The following is a 23,331-nucleotide window of genomic DNA, read 5'->3' as shown; positions in this document are numbered from 1 at the left end:
TCTTACCCACTACACCACACTGGCTCTCGATATTCCAGACTATACTCAAGAACACATTGCTGCATTGCAGTGGGTTGGACTAGATGACCCTTGGGATCCCTTCCAACTCTACAATTCTATGACTCCGGGAGAACCCAAAGTGACAGACACATTCACAGTCATTCAACAGCAGGTGCTCAACATCAAGCACACACACTATTCAACAGGGTCCCCTCCTGAGCTCTTCCAGGAGATGTACCGGTAGATAAATAGACAGGCTAACAAGGAAGATTAAAAATTAAATACATACAAGGTGAATCATTGTCAGCTATTTACTCACCTTCAAAGGTATTTTTCTCCCTAGCACCAGAACATGTTTCCACCCCCACCCCCCTTGGGAGTTTCAGAAACAAATCTAGATTTCTGATTTCCATTCAGGGAGCTGCCATTAGCAATACAAAGAGACAATGGGTTTCCGCTGCACCCAAAACCATTATTCCACCCACCCAGGCATAATCTTGTTTATATGAAGATAATATTCCCTTCAGGCGACCCATTTCCAATCTTGCTGTTCATAAACAGAAATTACACTTTCCTCAGACTAGACAAGGTTGCCTTCTCCCTCCCTCCTCCGCTGCTTCTGAATGCACAACACAACAAAACCTTAGCAGGCTCAGCCTGCTGCAAAGTTGCTCGTTTTAAGCAAAACAGCAGGGCTGAGTTGAAAAGCTCTGTGAGAAAGCACCTGCTTTCTGTACAGGAAGTCCCGGGGCTTTTTTTCAGCTGGAACTCACCAGAACTCAGTTCCGGCACCTCTCAGGTGGACGCATTGCCATAATGTCCCACTCTTCCTTAGGACGTCCTTATTTTCACTGGAGAAACGTTGAAGGGTATGGAGTTATGCGACCCCTAAGCCAATGAGATAACCTTTAGAAGGCATCTGAAGGCAGCTCTGTATAGTTTTATTATGTTTTCATATATGTTGGAAGCTGCTCAGAGTGGCCAGGGCAACCCAGTCAGATGGGCAGGGTATAAATAATAAAGTTGTTATTGTTGTTGTTGAATAGGACATCCCTATTTTCATCAGAGAAATGTTGAAGTAATATTAGCTGGTAATATTAGCTAGAAAAACCAAGGATTGAATGAGGGATCTTCTGCCTATAGAACATCTTCTCTGCCACTGATTGCCCATATATGTTGCCCATACATGTTGGAAGCCACTCAGAGTAGCTGGGACAATCCAGTCAGATGGGCAGAGTATTAATATAATAATAATAATAATAATAATAATAATAATAATAATAATAATAATAATAATATTTAGGACACCCTTATTTTCATCAATTCCATTCTGAAGGAAATCAGCCCTGAGTGCTCACTGGAAGGACAGATCGTGAAGCTGAGGCTCCAGTACTTTGGCCACCTCATGAGAAGAGAAGACTCCCTTGAAAGACCCTGATGGTGGGAAAGATGGAGGGCACAAGGAGAAGGGGACGACAGAGGACGAGATGGTTGGATAGTGTCTTCGAAGCTACAAACATGAGTCTGACCAAACTGCGGGAGGCGGTGGAAGACAGAAGTGCCTGGCGTGCTCTGGTCCATGGGGTCACGAAGAGTCGGACACGACTAAACGACTAAACAACAACAACAACAACATTTTCATCAATGTTGGAGGGTATGCAGGGCTGGCTGGCAACCCACCAACATCTGCAACCTCCATATAAATAGGTTTCCCTCCTGCAAACGAGCTACAGGTGCCCCAAAGTTCTTGCTCTTCATGGGTACAGCTAGTTGGCCAAGCTTCCTGGGTGCTCCAAGTGCAGCAGAAAATGGCTGAGGGAGCTATGGTTAGCATACACCACATTCAGAGAGAAAGCAAGAGAAACACCACAACACAGAACCACACCCTAAGCACTCACGTATTCACAACACACAGAGAACCCTGTTCTCAATACGGTAGGCGTTTCCCAATCAGGAAACCTCCCCTGCGTCACATAAATGCCGCTTCCCGTGCGCCACTTGGCAAGAGGAGCGAGCGAGTGCCAAAGCCCCAAACCTGAACTATTCCACCCGCTTTGACTTTGTTCAGCATGGAAGAGCTATCAAGAGTGCTCAGCTGTGGCTGAAGGAGCACATTAAACAACATTATATGCCATTGTCAGGATGACAGAGCAGAATCCCTGAAGAATAATTAAGAAGTCACTTAACTGAATGAAGGACAAGGAAAAGGAGACCTCCCTGCGTCTTGAATGAGGGATTGATGCACTGACGATGAGTCACCGCTTTGAAGGAGAATAAATAGCTGCAGAACTTCACCCTCCATTTTCCTAGCTGGGTGGGTGAGGTGGGGAAGGGGATGACAGGAATGTGCTGATAACAGGAGGTAAAACAAACCATTTTGATCCCCCCCCCCATTTATATTTCTGCTTTCCGAAAAGGCAAGCAATCATATGAGCAGGGTGCTTATGCTTTCCAAAAGTGAAAAGAATACACAACTTCTAATATCTGAAAGTTTTGTAATGGCTGCATCGCTGGTTCAGTGCCTGTACAACACCTGAACTTCAGTCTTGTTTCTCATTCAACAGTCCTGGCTTAGTTGTGCATCACTTCCCATCCAGCAATGCAGACCTGGTTTAATTTTATTCCCCAACACAGACCTGGCTTAACTGTGCATTGTTCCCAATTCAACATCACACAGCCAGTTTAACTGTCCATCACCTCCCATTCAGCAATGCAGACCTGGTTTAATTGCATTTTACTCCCCCTTACAACAGCAGCACAGAGCCTATTTAACAGTATAGGCTTGGCTTAACTGTGCATCACCTCCCATTCAACAGCACATGCCTGATTTAAATGTGCATCCATTCGTCAGCACAGATTTTGCTTAACTGTACACCATTCCCAGCCCAATGGCACAGGCCTAGCTTAATTACAGGGCTAATCCGGATTTGCACTTGCATATCCCTCAACTGTCCTGATTAAATTGGGACCTCCCATTTTGGGAGTCTTGTGCAGGACATATGAATTGCACGATAACATAGCCCCAGAAAACAGGAATCCCGGTTTTCTGCTGCAACATGTTGGAGGGTATGCACTTGTCCCATGCTTAGAAAGCATGAATTTTTTTTTACCAGTTTTGCAGAACTGGTAAAAAAAAATACGTAGCTTGGCTTCTTTCCAAAATCAAGGAGGGAGAATGGAATGTGTGTGTGGAATCTGTGTGGATAAATTCTACATTTTCAGGAAATTCCACCTGAAACTGTCTGAAAAGCGTGATAACGATATAATAAAGTAACAAAACTAAACACAAACACATTTTAATAAAAGCAATCGCTTGAGGCTGCAGTTATCAGCCGTCGCCATGAGAACAGGGCCGGGAACACAGTGACGTGCAAACAGGACCACCAAGATCTCCCTGTGTGTTTGTTCATGTTTCCAGCTTCCCTTCCTCTCTTATCTCTGAATTAATCTGGTGGCTCTCAGGAAAGAAAAACGCAGAAAGTTTGATTAGCCTTTACGTGTCGATGCTGCTGGATGGATTGATCTGGAGGATGGTACGTGCTGGGGGAGAAGATAAAAGAAACTGGGGGTTCGACAGAAAGTAATAAAATGGTAACTGGGGTTTGTTTGAAACTGAATTGGATTTCGATAAAAGGAAAAGACTTTGCACTGCTGAGTCTTTTAAAAAAGACTCAAGCACAATTGTCTAGGGTACAGCTAGGGAGCCCCAAGCCCAGGGGGCAATGTGGTTCTCCAGTTGGCTCCATCCAGCCCTCCAGGTCACACACACCCTCCTGTGCCACCCCTCTTCTCCCCAGGCCACCCCCCCTTCATCACCCCTGTTTTGTACCCTCTAAGTATTTACACCAGTCAGGAAAGCATTTTGAACTTCAATAATGCTTGCTTGCTTACCGTATTTTTTGCTCTATAAGACTCACTTTTTCCCTCCTAAAAAGTAAGGGAAAATGTGTGTGCGTCTTATGGAGCGAATGCAGGCTGTGCAGCTATCCCAGAAGCCAGAACAGCGAGAGAGATTGCTGCTTTCACTGCGCAGTGATGCCTCTTGCCATTCTGGTTTCTGAGATTCGGAATATTTTTTTTCTTGTTTTCCTCCTCCAAAAACTAGGTGTGTCTTGTGGTCTGGTGCGTCTTATAGAGCGAAAAATACGGTACTTACCTGGGTGGGGCCATTGTATCTCTAGTTTGCTTTTAAGGGATATGGTTGTCAGAAGGTTGCCTACTCCCTGCCATTAACTGCCCCATGCTCCTTTCCACACACTCTGCATTAACTTCCAGCATGGGAAACTGTCACCAGAAGGCCCCTGCTAAGCACTGCATCGTGCGGCAATTCAATTTTCTACCCAATTGCCCAGTGAAACTAGAAGGCATTCACAAACGAATGCCCTTCCCACCCTGCATGCAAGAATCAGGTAGCCATGCGCACCTTGACACGGTTGATGTTCACACCACTCATACTCCCACTGCGGTCCACGAGAAAGATGAATTCTCCGTGGCTCTTCCTGAGGTTGGGTTGGACCGTCCTCAGATCAGGACAGAAGTTCAACATGATCACTGGGTGGTGAGGGATGTCCTTGTGGAGCCGCTTCCTGATGATTTCTGTCTGCAACAACCAACAAGAAAATCGGTACAGGCTGTTGATGTCTTTCATTTAAAAACAAGCAAGCCAGTTTTATTCCTTAGAACGGCGGGTCCTTTTCATAAATTAGAATCATGGAGCTGAAGATAGCACTTCCCTTTATAACCTAGGGTTCATCCACACTTTCGCTTGGCCTGCATTTTGATTGTACTTGAACTGACCAATTCCCCCCAACCTGAGAACTTTTCTTGTTCTGTGGCTGTGCCTTGCAAAGATCTGATCTTACTGAACTGGATCTTACCAGATGCGTGGGAAATCTGAAGAGAGCTTTTGCTTAACTAAGCTTCCATTCAGTGGGTAAGATGAGATTTTGGCAAGGCACAGCTGTGGAACAATGAGAAAAGCTGGGGAAATTAATTGGTATACAATATGATCAAAACAGGGGACAAGGAAATGTGGGGATGAGCCCTTATTCTCAGCGGCCTTTATACCTTTCCTCTTTGTGTTTGTGTGTGTGTACATATTCTCCCTTTCCCTTCTCTCTTTCTTTTTTCTATGCTGTTCTTTATCTTATATACCCTATTTCCATGCTATTACTGTTATAAGTTTTATTTCTACACACTTCTTTTCCATTAACTCCTCATTCTTTCAGTATGTGTGTATGTGGGGTGTGTGTGTGTCTTTTATATTTATTTATATTAACATGATTCCTAACGGATTGATTGAGATAATTATCTATGTAATCATATCCAATGAAATGTGTCATTCCTTCTCTCCATTTGTCTTCAACTTTTATTATATAAATACCCACTCCCCCGCCACACCCTGCAAAAAAGCAATAATGAGACGTTATGAAGATATCAGAACTGCATGATGATACGAAAACATTTATCTGAGCTTTTAAAAGGAAATAAAGGTGGGATTTGTTTTAGGATGTCTTGTGTCATGACCAATATGCATGTACCCATCAGACTACTTCATCTCTCAGCGGCCACTTGGTAGCAACCATTCCATCAGGCTGGAAGAGACAGAGAGAGAAGAGAAGCAGAACATTTCATCAGCCTAGTTGAGAAGCCAGTGATATGGGGCTCCTCTCCTCTTCCTTAAACTGTCTATAATTTAATGGTCATTACAAGAGCTTTGTAACTAAGAACTAGTGCCAGAATTCACTTTTCCTCCTCAATCCCTTCTAGGGTTGCCATATTTCAAAAAATGAGAATCCGGACACAAAAGCTGAACTCTCTTTCTTTGGCAAAGTTGTTGAGCCTTCCCACCCCACCCCCAACCCCTTTTTGGTCAACATTGTTGAGTTTGTTTTGCACAATGTGAAAAAAGAAGAAGTTGTGAGCTTTTTTTAAGGGATTTCGCTGAAATCTACACTTCCAACATGAGTGGCCATACGTCTGGATTTTCCCAGACATTTCAGCGATTTCCGCCCGGACGAGGGCCAAATCCCAGCTATGTACGGGAAATTCCGGATGTATTGCAATCCTGCTTTTCCTCTTGTGCCATGTCTAAAGGCAGGGCCTCTCTTATTATTGATTTTAGTGAGTTGGTCTCAGAGTCTTTTTTTGGCTGAAGAGTGTAGGCAAACATTTCCCACACTGCTAGCCTTGGAAGTATTGGAACTCAATAGTGCAGCTGCTCTGGCAAGAATAAAATGTGTTTCTGCTTAATCATCTGAGTCCCCCTGTGCCTTGAATTGGGAAAGACATTTGCATGGGTTCTTATTAACACCCTCAACCCATTATCCAATTATGGTATAAACTAACAAAAGCTCATTAGTTGCCCACTGTTTCCCCAGGATGTTTGTCCCACGTAATCCCACTAGCTAACGAGTATTTGCATAACACGCCAAAGACAGGAGCTTAATTACAATTTCCAACCGACATTCTGAAACTTAATATTTTAAAGAAAGGAAGGAACTCCAGCAGAGTCTTGTGGAGGCTGTTTGCCACCAGAAATCGCTCCATTTGCTGCTTTCTTGGATATCGTCAACTGGGCACCTCACAAGCTGCTGAATGTAATAGGATCACTTTTCCTATTCAATGCACACTGATTTCACTAGCTATTCCACCATAATATAATGGTGGACTTTGTTGAAAGCCTTACTAAAATCAAGATATGCTACATCCACAGTATTCCTGAAATATACTCGGAGTCGAGTGTGGATTTCATGCTCTTTATTCAGCTCATAGTAGTGAGGAATGAAAGTCCCCCCCCCCAAATATCTGCTTTATATACATTATTTACACAATGGGCTGCACATGATTGGCTAATTCTGGGATTCTCCTGTAGGCCAATCAGGTTGCAGATTCACTTCCACCTGGAGCTGGATTGGGTGGCTCCTGCGGACCAATCATACTGCTGCATTGTTCTAGGACCAATCAGACTGCTGCATTCTGAATCCTATTGTTCTAGGACCAATCAGACTGCTGCCTTTTGGATCCTATTCAACTCAGTACATAACAATTCCCATGATCCACCAAGTTAGAAACGATCAAAAAAGAAAAGAAGAAAAGATTCATCTGACATGACTTGTTTTTGAGAAACCCATGCTGGGTCTTAGTAATCATAGCATCCTTTTCTAAGTGCTCACAGACTTCAATTATCTGTTCTAGGACCTTTCTTGATACAGTGGTACCTCAGGTTACATACGCATCAGGTTACAGACTCCGCTAACCCAGAAATAGTGCTTCAGGTTAAGAACTTTGCTTCAGGATGAGAGCAGAAATCGTGCTCCGGCGGCACAGCGGCAGCAGGAGGCCCCATTAGCTAAAGTGGTGCTTCAGGTTAAGAACAGTTTCAGGTTAAGAACGGACCTTCGGAACGAATTAAGTACTTAACCTGAGGTACCACTGTACTGATGTCAAACTGATAGGTTGATAGTTTCCTGGGTTATATTCAGCACCATTTGTGCACCTCCAGTCTGCAGGGACCTCACCTGTTGGATCAGGCCAAAGGCCCATCCCGTTCAGGATCCTGTTCTCACACTACCAATCAGGTGTCTCAATGGGAACCCTGCACAACAACAAAAACTCTCCCCACCTGTGATTCCCAGCCACTGGCACTCAAAGGCATCCTGCCGCTACATAGCCACTGAGGCTAGTAGCTATTCATAGCATTATCTTTTATAAATATCCAAGCTGCTGGCTGTCACTGCCTCCTGTGAGGGCAGGTTTCCACAGGCTGACTGTATGAAGAAGTCATTTCTTTTGTCTATCCTGAACCTTCCAACATTCTGCCTTTTTCTTGGAGGTCTCTTGAGTTCTAATACTATGGAGAGAGGGAGAAAATCTTTTCTCTATTCCCTTTCTTTGCAGCCACAGAAGTGCAAAGACCTACACTAGTGGCCAAAATTGTGGAAACCTTTTGGGAAAAGTGTATTTCCAAGGTCTGGTGGCTCATAACACCACTTTTTTTGAGTAATACCATAATACAGTAGTACCTCAGGTTATAGACGCTTCAGGTTACAGACTCCACTAACCCAGAAATAGTACCTCGGGTTAAGAACTTTGCTTTAGGATGAGAACAGAAATTGCGCAGTGGTGGTGTGGTGGCAGTGGGAGGCCCCATTAGCTAAAGTGGTACCTCAGGTTAAGAACAGTTTCAGGTTAAGAAGGACCGCCAGAACAAATTAAGTTCTTAACCCGAGGTACCACTGTATTATGTATCAATGGAAAAATAATTTAATGAAAAGGGAAGCACAACTTGCTTGGGTTGATATGCAGTACTTTTCCGTCATTTGAATGTAGCCAATGAGCATGACTGTGTAAAGAGAGCCAATTAGGTGTTATGAGCCATCAAACCTTGGAAATACACTTTTTCTAAAAGGGGCCACAATTTTGGCTACTAGTGCAGCATCCTGCTTTCTATAGTGGCCGACCAGAAGTTTCAAGGAAGTCACAGGCAACACCTGGGGGAAACACCCCTCCCCTGTTATTTCCCCACTGGGAATTCAGAGGCATGCTGTCCCAGAACATGATGTACCTGGGTCATAGAATTGTAGTTGGAATGGACCCTGAGGATCATCTGGTCCAACCCCCTGCAATGTGAGAATACCCCATACGGGGTTCGAACCTGCAACCTTGGCGTTCTCAGCATTGCACTCTAACCAATGGAGCTATTAGCAGAAGTGGTGAGCCTGTGGGCCCTCCAGGTTGTACAACCAGCCAAGCTAACGTGACCAGTGTTCAAAGCTGATGGGAGTTAGAGCCCATCAACATATTGAGGGCTGCAGATAAGCTCCCCAAATTGTAATGAAAGCTATCAATACCCATCCAGACCTCATTTCCTCAATGAATTTGGGCCAAACCGCACACCATTATGGGTGCAAACCTTGCTTATCGCTGGCTGCTTCTCAGAATGGTTTTAGAGTCAATCTCTCTCCTCCCAGGGAACTCTGTAGCTATGTGAGGCTGGCGTAGAAAATGGAGGGAAGTCTCGCTCGCTCTTCTGCCCCTCACCTTTCTCTCTGCACTTGCATCTTTCTTGGTTCCTTTAATGAAGTCATTCCGCCCCTTCAGGTGCTGCTCATATTCCGCAGGGGACATGTCACCCTCTTCCATTAAAACATGGGGCATGTGAGGCTCTGGAACAGTAGGGAGATTGGGAGAGAAAAAGAAGAGGTCAGGTTTGCGGGATCTACCTTGTGATTTTTCTAGAACTTTGAGATCCACTGTTAACAGGAGCTGGGGGCACCGAGAATGGGGGGGGGGGGTGCTTTTTCAGCCAGATGATAGAGGAAGATGGGTAGAATGTCTGTAGTAGTCTACTAGTCTACTGTACAAAGTGTGGGATAACCAACCTCCTATAACCAACATGCTTAAGTCTAATTAATGCATGAAGGGGTTAAGACCATAGAGTAAGCTGTCCTGCCAGGCTCAGCTCTCCTTGGGAGGGACTAGGCGCATGGTACATTTTTAACAAGCCACCCCCAAAATGACAAATGCAGAGGCAAGATTGGATTGGCAATTTACCGGGGACTGGAAACTATGGACTGTCCCTGGTTAGGTGGAGCATATTCAAGATGTAATGTTTCTTGCACTGTCTAAACAGAGAAGGAGGGATCTCTGGCATGGGGAGGCCCCAGAAGTCAAGAAACAACAAGCATGGCCCACCTACCGCTTGGATGGATCAGGATCTCCACGGGTCGGTCAAAAGTATGTTTATTGGCCAGTGTGATCACAATGCTCTTGGCAGATCTGGCTGACGGAGCGGCATCTGCGCGGATCTCGTGCGTCGGGCTTTCAACTCCTAGTTGGGGAAGCCAGCATGGGAAATATGATGGAGAACCCCAAAGAACTTGAGAAGAGGTGTGTGGGTGTGGGTGTAGGAGCCATTGTGGAGTAGTGGTTAGAGTGTCAGACTAGAACCTGGGAGACCAGCGTTCAAATCCCCACTCAACTATGAATCTCGTTGGGCAATCTTGGGCCAGTCACTGTTTCTCAGTCTAACCCACCTCACAAGGTTGTTGTGCGAAGATGAATCTGGAACCCGGAAAACTTGAGTTTGGAGAAAAGGTGGGCATATAAATGCAATTGTAAGTAACAGCAAACTCATGCACTGCTACGATAAAAAGCAGGGTGGTAATTGATTTTAATACTGCTACTTTTCAACAAAACATTTTCAACATGTTTGCTGTAGCCTTGCTTGCAGTGCAAGCCCTACTGAAGTGTAAACTATACTAAACTCAAACTGAACTATGGGCTGGTGCATGTTACAGAAGTCATGCCTGCTTCACTCCTCCCCAACTTTTGCCTCAATAGGAGCCATGGTCTGGCTTAGTGTTATGTCCCGTTGGTTTATTTCCAAACAAAACCATGAGCTGTGAACCAAGGTTTATTCTTTGCTTAGCACTCATGGTTTGTTCGAGAGAAAACAAACCATAAGCCTGGGTCTGGACATAGTGCTAAGCCAGACAATGGCTTAGCTTCAAGCCGGGCAGCAGAAAAAGTTGGTGTGAGGTGTAGCAGCCTTAATTTTTAATCCCTTGCACCAACACCACACACGAAACCATACTCTAGTTTGACTATGGGTGAGGGAAAGGGCTGTAGCTCAGCAGAAGACAACCTGTTTTGTACTCAGAAGACCCCAGGTTCACTCTCTGGTAGGGTTGCCATATTTTGAAGAGCAAAAAAACAAGAGGACACCTTTGCCGACTTCCACTTTTAACTATGGACCACTATGATGATTCCACCCATGAAAAAGAGGACGTGTCCTGGTCAAAGAGGACATATGGCAGCCTTGTGAGATCAGCTGGGAAAGAATCCTCACTGAAACTCTGAGAACTCTACCAGTCAGTGTAAACATTACTGAGCAAGGTGGGCCAGTGATCTGACAGCTTCCAATTGCTTAGATTGGAGGAGTCAGCCACATAGCACCACTGAGAATCACAACTACCCATTGTCCCACAGAGCAGAGGTGGTGAACACAATGCCCTCCAGAAGCTGCAGACTACAACTCCCATCATCTCTGCCCATTGTCCATGTTGTCTGGGGGCTGATAGGGGTTATAGTTCCATACCAGGTGGATGTTCAAAAATGTTCCCATCCCTGCCCGCTTTTATAGAGACTTACCTGCAAGTAAGCACGGTCCTCTGATCTCCAGGTAGAAGCTGAACTCGTACTCAGTAGGATTCGTCGCCTCCGTTTCCAAAAGCCGAGCCAGGCAGAATTTTCCGGGCTGATCCGGAGTAGCAACACCACAGTAGTGTCTGTCTCTGCTAAGAAGGAGGTGATTTGTAAAGGGAATGCTAAAACGCAACTTTCAGGTTGTGCACAGGCCCATCTAAAGGACTTCAAAATTCCCATCCAAAATCCTCCCTGTATTTTTGAGTCTTGAACAATCTGGGCTTTCCTTAAAAGCAGTATCAAAAGTCCTGTTCCTTGTTACACCCCTAAACTTTAGATAGCATGGAGAGCTATCTATTCCCCTCACAGAGCTACAATTCCCAGAGTTCCCTGTGAAGAAGGATGGATTGTCAAACCATTCTGAAAACTGTAGCTTTGTGAGGGGAATAAGGGTCTCTGAACAGTTCTCTGCACCTTTAACAAACCAGACTCCCAGAATTCCTTGGGGAAGCCATGACTGTGGAGAGGGGTATCATAAGGCTTTCAGTGTATGCTGCGCATGTAGCTTAAGAGGCACACATGAGGCTCCCAGGCAATTGTGCCATAGTGTCCCTTCAGGCCATGCTATAAAGCCTTGACAGCTTTGCCCTAGGATGTGGCGATATTGTTCCTCCCTCCCTCCCTCTTGTAGCGCTAGCTAAACCCATCAAGAGCAATATTTCATGTCGGTCCCTTACAATCGAAGGTGGTGTCCAGAGATGGCGGCGGTGGCATCTGTGCTATTCTGGGGGACCTTAGGGACACACACAGCTGGCAGCAGGACCCTCACAGCACCGCTGGGAAGGGTCTGCAGCTCTGAGGAGGTACTGATGCAGATGGATACATTTTCCTGAGGAGGAACGATGCCCAAATTGGCCACAAAGACGATCCTCTCCAAATCCTCATCTAGCACAATACGTCCTGCGTAAAAGAAAAGAAATGACAAAATGTCAAAACATTCATATCCCCAGCAACCCCACCCACCTCTCTATATAAGGGTTGCCACGGCCTAGTTTTCAGAAGTCCTAACTACAACTAGCTATGGGTGAATCTCTCCATTTTGGTTACTCTCATTTTCTCATGTTTTCAATCTTAAGTTCAGTTCTTCACATTTCCAAATAACATTTCCAAATCAGGTTGCTTAAAAAAAAATTAAAATGCCTCCAAATAGACATAGTTCTTGCCTAGTATAAACTTTTTTGTCAAGCAATTTCAGCCTAATATACAACATTTTTGTATGCTGTGTTCATTAATATCCTCCTTTTAATGTGCACACTTTATCTTACTGTATGCATTTTGGTATGCCACATCATCATTCACTATGAAAAAGCGTCTGTGCAGCTTATGAAAAGACAATATTAAGAATAATGCAAAACCAAAGCAATATATTTCAATAACACAATTTCAGTACACCCTTTTGGATCCTAGTCTGTATGTGTATTGGACTTGATTATTTGTTTGCTTTGAATGTATGTACTGCTTGCTGATATTTTCATTGTTAAATTGCTTTGGGATGCCTTGTGGGAAGTGATTCATAAATGATACAAATAAATAACTCTCTGTGTAAAGGAATTCTACCCTGCACAGGACTGGGGCACTGTCAGATTGGGGAGTGGCAGGGGGGAAAGAAATTTCTCTTCAGTTTTCAGGAGGGGTTTGCTGTTTACTTTACTTGACCTTTCAAGGTGGCCAAAGGTATTCTGTCCCCCCTCCTTTGCTTTTAAAACCTTTTTTCCCTTAGAAAAGTGGTAGAAGGCTGTTTTTGCCACTTCCCAGATAAGGGTGGCACTTGGCTGCCACTCTACCACCTAGTAGAGTTGCTACCATCTTAGATGTGGTTGTATTTTCCTCACAAATAATTCTCTCACCACCTTCGTCCAGGGCCCTGCCATTGGGGAGGCTGCAGCAGTCAACGTAGCAGTCGTCAATTCTGGCCTTGTCTTTGATTTGCACAGTCACAACCCGTTCAGAAACCATCGCCTCAAAGCCAACCACAGTTGTGTATTCATCCAATGGGTAGACAAAGAGCCCTGCCAATGGGAAGCATCCTTTCAGGAGACATAATGCTTACGCCTGGGGTCAAAGGTCATTGGGGCTGGAGGTGGCTAAGGCAAGGAACCTCACACATGGGAAACAAATCTGACCCTAGGGACTTTCTCCTCCGGCAACATCCCAGGCCAATGTTATGAGTCCCAAGGAGATGTCTTGGAGGGGCTGGTCAAGGCAGGATGAGAGATGGAAGGAGTTGGAAGATGACCCTAGGGAAACTCTGCGGTCCCTTTCCCACCAGCTCCCGCACCAGTCTCACCTTCAGCGCTGGATCTGCCACCTGCATAACTAGAACCCACCTCTGGTTCAGTATCCCAGGAAGCACCCAACACCTAACCTGACCCACGGCTGTTGCTGTCACCCCCTCTGTCACTTAGGTCGTGGAGGCGCCAGTACCAGCACGGACAGACAGATCATGCCCAGCCCAGCCGAAGAAGTTCCTGTTTGGTTGCCCAGCGCAAAGAAACATTCTGCTTGCTGCACTGAAGTTGTGTCCCCCCCACCCCCCAGTCCTAGGTACAGGGGCCAAGGGGGCATGTTGCTTGCTGGGTCAGCATCTTAGCTGATTTAGCCACGCGAGATTCCAGGGTCTGGATCAGCTGGGTTCCTGACATCACCACTAACGCCAGGTGTGCTAACAGGGATGGGGCAGGTGGCAAACTGCAGGGCGCCTTGCTGTGGGTCTCCTCAGAGAGGCTTGCCTCGTTAGACTCTTTAGGAAGCCTCTCTCATGTGGACACATATCACCTGAGACAGATTAATAAGGCTTGAGTAGGGGCATGGGTGCACATTCCCCCTGTCCCTTACCTTCAAAGGGGTGGGTCTCCGAGTTGCTGTAGGTGAGAGAGGCAGTCATCCCAAAAGCATAGCCGCTGACACAAGAGGTCACCTCAGAGGCCGCGAGAGGGAGAGCAGAGTTGGTCATCCGGTTGATGAGCCCCGGCATGGTGCTAATCGTCTCTCCAGACTGGAGCAAGGTGGGAAACCACAGTGACAGTCAGATTGTTAGCTTTTTTTTTCTTGGCAAGTTAACTTGAAGAGTTATAGGGGCTGAGGAATGCTGGCAGCCCCATCACCTGCTCCCGCTTGGGGGACTAATTGTTAACACCTGCCTGAGGGACACCACCCAGAGATACTTGCTTACAGAATCACTCCTTCATGGCAGGTGCTAGGTCAGGGCAATGGCCCATCTAGACCAGTATCTTGAAACCTCCATTCTGGATGTGTTTCCTGATTGGTGGTTTCATACTCCAATGAAAATAGGTAAAGGTAAAAGGACCCCTGACGATTAGGTCCAGTAGTAACCGACTCTGGGATTGCGGCACTCATCTCGCTTTACTGGCAGAGGGAGCCGGCGATTGTCTGCAGACAGCTTCCGGGTCACGTGGCCTGCATGACTAAGCCGCTTCTGGCAAACCAGAGCAGCACACGGAAACGCTGTTTACCTTCCCGCCGGAGCTGTACCTATTTATTTACTTGCACTTTAACGTGCTTTCAAACTGCTAGGTTGGCAGGAGCAGGGACCGAACAACAGGAGCTCACCCCGTTGTGGGGATTCAAACCGCCGACCTTCTGATCAGCAAGTCCTGGGCTCTGTGGTTTAACCCACAACTCCACCCGTGTCCTCCAATGAAAATAGGGACACCCATTTACTATCCTTTAGTAAAAAAAACCGGAGGCATTCCTTTTAGGTATAATCACAAATGATATTCCTGACAATCAAAGGAAAGTATGCCTCTATGCGACAACAGCTGCCAGGATGCTCATAGCAAAAAAAATGGAAAGGGAGAAAAATTCCATCAATGAAAGAATGGCAAATTAAATTTTGTGAATATATAAATCTGGCAAGACTCACAGCATTCATAAGGGGACAATCGGACCAAAAATTATTAAAAGAATGGGGATGTGCTAAAGAGTATATGAAAGAACATTGTTCTGGAGTAAGCATATTGGTATCTAATGAATGAAGCTTTGCAGGGTTAAAGAGAGAAATGGTGTGAAAAGTATAAAGATAGAGGTATTCTACATTACTTAGAGTAAAAATTTCAAGGTCTTAGAACAAAGGAAGGAAGTCAATATGTGTATATGTATGTAATGATTAGATTAGAATGATGATGTGGTTTTGTTTGTAGATGTGTGTTTTTGTTTTGTTTTTGTGTTCTTTTTTCTCTTGGGTTTTATCTTGTTTGTACTGTTTTGGATTCAATGTTTGTAATTTTGTTGTAATTTTGCATTGAAAATAAAAAAAAAGAAAAAGAAAAAGAAAGAAAATAAGGACACCAATAATAATAATAATAATAATAATAATAATAATAATAATTTTTACCCCATCCATCTGACTGGGTTGCCCCAGTCACTCTAGGCAGCTTCCAACATTTATAAAAACATAATAAAACTATACGGGGCTGCCTTCAGATGTCTTCTAAAGGTTGTCTAGTTACTTATCGCCTTGTCTCAGGGGTCACTTAACTCCATACCCTCTGACATTTCTTCAATGAAAATAAGGATGTCCTACCATACCCTCCAACATTTCTCCAATGAAAATAGGAACGACTCCTAAGAAAAAATGGGACACCCCAGGATCAAATCAGAAACTGCAATGACTTCTGTAAATCTGGGGCTGTCCCTGGAAAATAGGGGCACTTGGAGGGTGTGGGATCAGCCTGTTTAGCATTTCAAATTACAGGTTCCTTCTATTGACACCTTTAAGCAAATGACAATAAAACAATATCACCCCAGTCAATTCCATAATTCATTAAAATATGATCCACCAGGATGGTATCAGCAAAAAAAATACAATCCATAAAATGCCACAGACTTGATCAAAAGATTAACTGAGCAGCTCAGTCACACAGATATTCCAGCCTTTCTTGATTTAGATCAGGAAATCACTAAGTAAACACATCAAATGGTGTAAACTTTGCCAACAACTAAGTAAAGGGCCAGTAGCTCAGAGAGGCAACAGCTACTTTAACACACATCAAATAGAAATACCTTTCCTGATTGACAGTTTCAGTCCTAAATGTGCTTTCCAGGGAGCAGTAAGCCACACTGAGCTGGATGAGACTTACGTAATTACTTTTGAGCAAACATGTTTAGGATCTTTGCCCATAGGGCTAGGCTATGGGGAATAAAGCGCTATATAAAGTTCTACATTGAGCCCGTGGTTTTAATTTTGTTTCCTGCTGATTGTGAAAGAATTATGCCCCAGAGGCACTGAAGTGTACTAGAGAGGAAAAGATGGTAGTTTTAATTAAGCGCTACCATTAACTATGCCTGTTGCAGGTTTAAAAAAATAATTACTGGTGAGAAAATTCATAAAATACATTCATTCTGGGATTGAGCTACTTTGGGATTTGGCAGAGGCGTAATCAACTTTGCATAGTTGCCTTGATCATAACTCTCCAGCCCTGGAAATTTAGCTTCATTTAGAATTCTAAACTTTTATCTCTGACATGCAAACTTTTCGCAAAAAGTAAACTCAGGTCACAGAAGCGAACGCACACATCTTGGATTCTTTAGTGGTACAAACCCTGGTTAGCAGGGCTAACAGCTCCCTTAGATAGCTTCCTATTCATTTCAAGAGAGTTTGCACAAAACAGGTTTGCTGCGAATCATTGCTTAATTACATGAGTAGCAGCTTAAATCAGCCTACATTACGTTGCTGAAATGGAAACTGCTAACCAGAGGTGGATTTTTGTGTGTGAAAGGGCTGTGGACTCAGTTCAGTTTCTGGTACCAAAATCATAATTCTGTGCTCAGAATGTATTCAGAAGACCTCTCTGCTCTTTCTTTCTAACTCCAGACACCTTTGCAGATGGACCTGGTCATAAAGATCTTGGGGTTCTAACATGGAGAGCCCCCCCCCCCGACTTTTCGTAAGCAATGCAAATGCGCTATAGGAGCTATGGGCCCTGAGCTTGATCTAGCACATAAATCCAGTCCTTGATAACACCGGTCCCTTTGCAAACCTTGCAAAATTGAGATGGGGAAGACAACTAAACTCACTGGGTTGGATGCAATAGGTCCCAGGTTCAGTCTGAAGCATTTTGAGGCAAGACTGGGCAGGTCCTCTGTCTGACACCCCAAAGAGCCACTAGCAGCCGCTGCAGACAATACAGAGCTTAATGAACCCATAGCCTGTTTTTGCGCAATGCAGACAGAGGTATAGTGGTCAAAGGTTATGGGAGTGAGAGTTGAAGACCCATTACTATTTCCACATCAGGGTCCCATGAGGGTCTCTGGCCCCCAAACCCTGGAGCTGCCCTATCAGCCTGAAAGGAGAACTTTCTTGCCACTGAAAATAATCATAATAATCATAATCATAATCATAATTTATTATTTATACCCCCCCCATCTGGCTGAATTTTCCCAGCCACTCTGGGCGGCTCCCAATTAAGTGTTTAAAACAGTACAGCATTAAATATTAAAAACTTCCCTAAACAGGGCTGCCTTCAGATGTCTTTTAAAGATAGGATAGCTGCTTATTTCCTTCACATCTGAAGGGAGGGTGTTCCACAGGGTGGGTGCCACTACCAAGAAGGCCCTCTGTCTGGTTCCCTGTAACCTCGCAATGAGGGAACCGCCAGGAGGCCCTCGGCGCTGGACCTCAGTGTCCGGGCTGAATGATGGGGGAGGAGACTCTCCTTCAGGTATATGGGACCTAGGCCATTTAGGGCTTTAAAGGTCAGCACCAACACTTTGAATTGTGCTTGGAAACGTACTGAGAGAAGAAGTCTTATCACTCTTTGTGTTGATTGGAACCAATCAAAGTGAAAGGAGTTGAGTCAGCCACTAAGCATTGGCTCCTAGGGTCACTCTGGAGAAGGTGCGTGGGTTCTGTGTGCTGGTTAAGAGCGGTAGACTCGTGATCTGGTGAACCGGGGTCGCGTCCCTGCTCCTCCACATGCAGCTGCTGGGTGACCTTGGGCTAGTCACACTTCTCTGAAGTCTCTCAGCCTCACTCTCCTCACAAAGTGTTTGTTGTGGGGAAGGAAGGGAAAGGAGAATGTTAGCCGCTTTGAGACTCCTTCGGGTTGTGATAAAGTGGGATATCAAATCCAAACTCTTCTTCTTCTTCTTCAAAGTCAAGCATTCGGAACACTGAAAACACAAGGTGCTTCAGTTTCAAGAGGATGGTGTGCACACAATGGTACTTCAAGGGAAAACACGACTTAAGTCACTTCAGAAGGAGATATCGGAGCACTCAAAATCATTTCCCCGTGTATGTGCACAGAAAGCAGTAGATTGAGCTGAAAGGGCAACAAATGGAGATCTGCGTTGATCATTGCAATGCATCCCTATGCTTGAAAAGTATAGAGCAGCAGTTCTCAACCTGTGGATCCCCAGATGTTGTTGGACTACAAGTCCCATCATCCCTGAGCTCTGGCCTTGCTAGCTAGGGGTGATGGGAGTTGTAGTTCAACAACATCTGGGGACCCACAGGTTGAGAAAGGCTGGTATAGAGGGTTCTCAAAGAAATGCTTAAATCTATAGTGTGCCTGTTGATTTTGAAATTTCAACTTCACTTTGAGCTAATGCTTGAATACATCCCATGGTTTTCACATACGGACTAGTTCTTGTTGTTGACAAAGATGCTTTCACTGTGAAATCGCTTCAAGATATTTTATGGGAAGAGATTCATAAATGGAAGCAACTGAATAAATAATCCAAAGATTCACCCGAGGGACAGTGCTTTGTGCAAACAGATTCCTGCTTAATGACTGTTATTATTAGGCTGGGCAAGGAAGGGAAGGGAAAAGGCAGAGCTCAGTCCCCATAGTCATGGTCAAACTGGCTTCTCCTGAGGTCTTCCCAGAAGGTGGCTAGACCTTCTCTCCCAACTTGCAGCTTGCCAAGAGACTATCCAAGAATCTATTGCGCGTCAGCAAAGATCTGTGTAAAAATCATGCACTGCTGCAAACTAAGCAGGGGAGGGGGCTTCTGTAGATGCTGGCGAGCCACAACAGCTGGAATGGTGTGGACGGAAGCACAGCTGGGGAAGAAGGTTGCTAAGGGAAACGACAGCCAGAGCTCAGCCAATCACATAGGCACGGCACCAGGCATTGCAAGCTGAGGAAATACGTCTATGGGTCCTTGCAAATCTGCAGGAGGCCAGAGTAGAACGAGAACAGACTTCAGCCGCAGCTACTGGCTTGTGGATTGGTTGAGGCACCCTGGAATTCCGTGGTTCAAGTTGCACAGCTCTGAAGTGTAGTAAGGCTCGAAGTATGCTGGCGTTCGTCAGCCATCCATGAACACTAGTCTAGTGGTGGCTGGTGGGCACTGGGGCCAGAAGGGTGGAAGGCAAGGAGGCCAACACTAGATGGTGCCAGAGTCAATGACAGGAAGAGCTAGCAAAGCCTACTTTGGACCGATTCTCCTCTTCCTTGCTGAGTTGTACAGGGGCACTAAGTTCAGAGGAAGGAGACAGCCAGGGCCATGCCTTGGGCTGGTTGAAAGTAAAAGAAGAAGAAAGCAAGTGGAAACTGGGTGAAATTGGTGGGGCAGTGCCCCATTCACTCCAATGGACCAACTTCCACTGTCCCATCATTGGCTGCCAACATTCTAGTTCTCTCCTTGAGATGAACTGAAATTTCCTCTGGGCATTCTTTGGAGGGAAGGCCTAAGATCTTCATTGTCCTCAAGTTCCCCTAGCTAAACAAGCCCAAGTTACAGAATGTGCTCTGAATATCATCACTATTTTTTAATGGCAACCATCACCCCCCACTCCCAATACCTAGGAATGATGGTGAAGGGTATCGAGATGTGATGGCCTGGGATTCGGACTCGGAGGCTGAACCTGAGGAATCCCAGCTTGCACAGGAGTCCCCGCCTCCAGAACCAGCTGAGCCGGGGCTGGGGCTTGAGCCTGAAGGGTCCTCACCTGTGCTGGATCCTCAGGTGTAGGCACCAGCTGAGTCTGCTCTGGCTCCTGAGGTGATGGAGGAGCCATTGCCTGCAGGTGCTCCACTCTCAGTCCCGTCAGAGGAAGCTGAGGTTGCCTCTGGGTCCAGTAACCCTCCAGCCTCTCCTGAGCTGCAGAGGCTCAGGGCAGAGAGGCGGAGGGAACTAAGTTCCCACAGGAGGAGTGCTCACCTCCAGGCCAGGAGAGGCGAGTCACCTGTGTACCGGGGCCGCCCTATGCCTCAGGGCAGATAAATCCCAGTCAACCCCAGTCCCAGGTTGCGGGAGCAACATTGTTGCTGGCCTGTTCCTGCCTGCACCCTGTCCTGCTCTTCTGCCAGAGTTCCTGACCTCACCTGACTCCCTGCCTTGGACCCAGCTTCAGCTTTGACAAACTGCCTCCAAACCGCACGCTTGACCTCAGACTGGACTCGCTGCATGGTTAACCCTCGGGACCAGCACACGAGAGCTACTAACCATGACAGCTACGCTCTTCCTCCACAGTTGGGTTTCCCATAGCTGGCCACTGTGATAGGGTTGCCATATGGTTTTCCTGGACATGTCTTCTTTTGAGGCCAGCATGCCCATCCGGGTGGATTTTTGCACTTTAAATGAAATGTCCAGGTTTTCAGGGTTTATTTTTATTCATTCATTCATTTTCGGTGGGGCACATGCACGCTCGGGAGGGCACTGTGCCCCGGAAGCGGAAGCACCACAGCGGGGACTGGAGTGAGGTCTGCAGCCTGTGCTGGTGCCACCTCTGCTGCGGACATCTCCGGAGAAGTGGGCGGCCTGCCACAGCCTGCTCTAGGTTTCTTGATGTCTCTGGCAGCCACCAGGCCCTGCTCAGCCTTCTGGGGGGCGCATCAGGTGTCGTGTTGTTTCCTGCAGCCGCCAGGCCTGGCCTGGGAGCTTCTCAGCTTCCCATCGTCTGGAGACGTAGCGTCTCATGAGCAGGAGGCCGAAGACAGCAATAGTAATAGAGGGGAGGGATGGAGGAGGTGAGCAGGCAAGCGAGCGTCCTCTTTTTTGCTCTTCAGACTATGGCAAGCCTACACTGTGAGAACAGGATGCTAGACTAGATGGGCCATTGGCCTGATCCAGCAGGTTCATCTTATGTTCTTATTTTTCTTATGTGTGAAATCATTCTTCCAGTGTGACAGCACCTACGCCTGACACATAATTTCAGGATGCTCATTTATTTTCTTAAAACTTGCTGATTTTTTGTGTTTTTTGATCATTTTATTATGTTTAGCGTCTGTTTTCTACTGCTGTTTTTATGAACATATTATGCCATTTTATGTAAACTGCTCAGAGATTTAAAAAACAACAACAACGGCACGTAGTTAAATAAGTTGGTTGGTTGGCATCCTTCTGCATCGGGAGACGATGGAGGAGTGCCTCTCTGGGGGTGAAGTCAAACCATTGGAAGGTTAAGTAAGTAAATAACTACAGATAATGGGAAACGTATCTTTATGCCTGAGACCAAAGTGACTCAGAGCCAGTCAGACTATCCTCCGGACTAGGTGAGCAAATAATCTGATCTGGTATGAGGCAGCTTTCTGTGTTCATGTTATCTGCCTTGAACTCTTGGGGGCAGGTTGGCTTTAGAATCCAAACAGATAAATGAAAGAGAAAATGTGTGGAAACTGTAAGGCTGTAACAGAAGAAAGCTGCAGGTTGCTTCTCTTGACTGATGCGCTAAGGGGTCCTCTATCTGCTCTTAACAATCTGACGACCTCCTCTTTGGAAGGAAGATGAGGAAGATGAAGGAGGGGTGATTTATGTCAGGACTGTCCTTTTCTTGCAGGAACGTAAACCAGGGATTTAGTGTTCCTCTCCAAGTGCGTTTATGGTGGCGCACTGGTGTTGTGTTGATATGATGGGAGGAAAGAGGTGATGCTTGGGGAATGTTAATCCACTTGCATGCCTTTGTAGCAAATTACAGCATAATAATCGTAATAATTTTACTATTTGTATGCCACCCATCTGACTGCGTATAAAATCTGGTTATTTAAACATTAAAAGATAAACATCCATTGTTACGGTACACAGCAAAGCAATCCCAGTCAAACAGCACAGTGTTTAAGGCAGGTGGAGAGATCAAGGGAAAGCCTGTGTAAACAGTTGTGTCTTCCAAAGCCGGCGGGATGCCAATGCAGATGGGGACTCCTGTATTTCAGCATTCTGTTACACTGATGTGACCAGTGGGAAATATGCTATGGGGAGGGAGGAGCCTCTGGCCCAGGAGCCAAATGCAGCCCCACAAGTCTGGCCCTCAAAAAAGACTCCTCCTCAGGCCACACCCCTTCCTAGGGCAAGCCTCCCACTTGCCCAGCTCCACCCCTTTCTCAAGGGCATTGGCCTATTGGAATGGGTCCTTGGGATGCCTCTATCTTGCCTGGATAGGGAGTGGAGAGATGTATGTGGATTAGGGTGTGTATAGGAACCTCTGACACGTGTGGCTGAACAATTGCTTACTGAAGCAAGAGCAGGGTCAGGTCCATAGCCCCATCTGGATCCATCAATGCCTGTCATGCAGTTCCCAGAAGCTTTCCCATGGGGCAATGCAGCCCTCGGGCTGGAAAGGGGCTCCATTCTTGCCATTCAGACATGAAAAGTGATGGATTTGCATTGCTCTGCGCAGAAGAGCAAGTGGGTCACAGAACCATGGATCAGCTGTTGGAGAAATGGGCATCTGTTCAAAGTTCTTCAAATTAAACCAGAATTCATGGGTGAGATAGTGTGTATGTGTGTGAGGCACCCCAGGCAGAGTAAATCAGAGGGATCATACAGGAACAGGACAAGGGAAACAAGACTCATTCCCAGATGCAGTAATATCACATGTATATTGATGCAACACATCAAATTGGAAGTCTTACTGCTAGAATCTGATGCACTCAATAAAGAACTGAATAATTGTAAAGGGACAGGCCATTAATTGCTTTTTGAGTTGCGTGTGAGCATGGCCCGAGCCAATCTTTGAGGGCTGCCAGATTATTGGACAATGCAGATCCCTGAACCGACAGGCGAGCTGTTTGCCAGCAATTTCTTCGGCTGGCTCCCAGTCATTTTTGCTAAATGCAAGTCAAAGCAAAATCATATGTAGGGAGTGGGGAGTGGAGAAGGCAGCAAACTGGAGTCGTGTTTTTGTGGTTCATCTATGCCTCCAATCCATGAAAGGCTTAG

At 45.8% G+C, this 23,331-nt stretch overlaps 1 protein-coding gene across 4 annotated transcripts in view; it reads right to left on the bottom strand.

The window, feature by feature from the left end:
* VWA5B1 (von Willebrand factor A domain containing 5B1) overlaps positions 1-23,331 on the bottom strand; it is a 72,138-nt gene that overhangs the window by 39,618 nt on the left and 9,189 nt on the right. For 2 of the 4 annotated variants that reach the window (XM_083452054.1, XM_083452055.1), the window contains 7 exons: positions 14,044-14,203; positions 13,056-13,217; positions 11,886-12,108; positions 11,155-11,300; positions 9,701-9,832; positions 9,043-9,167; positions 4,424-4,600 (listed from right to left, as the gene is read on the bottom strand). In XM_083452054.1, coding sequence (XP_083308180.1) covers positions 4,424-4,600; positions 9,043-9,167; positions 9,701-9,832; positions 11,155-11,300; positions 11,886-12,108; positions 13,056-13,217; positions 14,044-14,182 — 1,104 coding nt within the window. In that variant the 5' untranslated portion in view covers positions 14,183-14,203. The remainder of the gene's footprint in view (positions 1-4,423; positions 4,601-9,042; positions 9,168-9,700; positions 9,833-11,154; positions 11,301-11,885; positions 12,109-13,055; positions 13,218-14,043; positions 14,204-23,331) is intronic. The other 2 variants (XM_083452056.1, XM_083452057.1) reach the window with 2 other exon arrangements.

The sequence above is a fragment of the Podarcis tiliguerta genome (genome assembly GCF_965153285.1).
Source record: "Podarcis tiliguerta genome assembly, chromosome: 8".
Lineage (NCBI taxonomy): Eukaryota > Metazoa > Chordata > Lepidosauria > Squamata > Lacertidae > Podarcis > Podarcis tiliguerta.
Note: the sequence above shows the minus strand (reverse complement) of the source record. Positions and strands in the feature narration are given on the sequence as shown.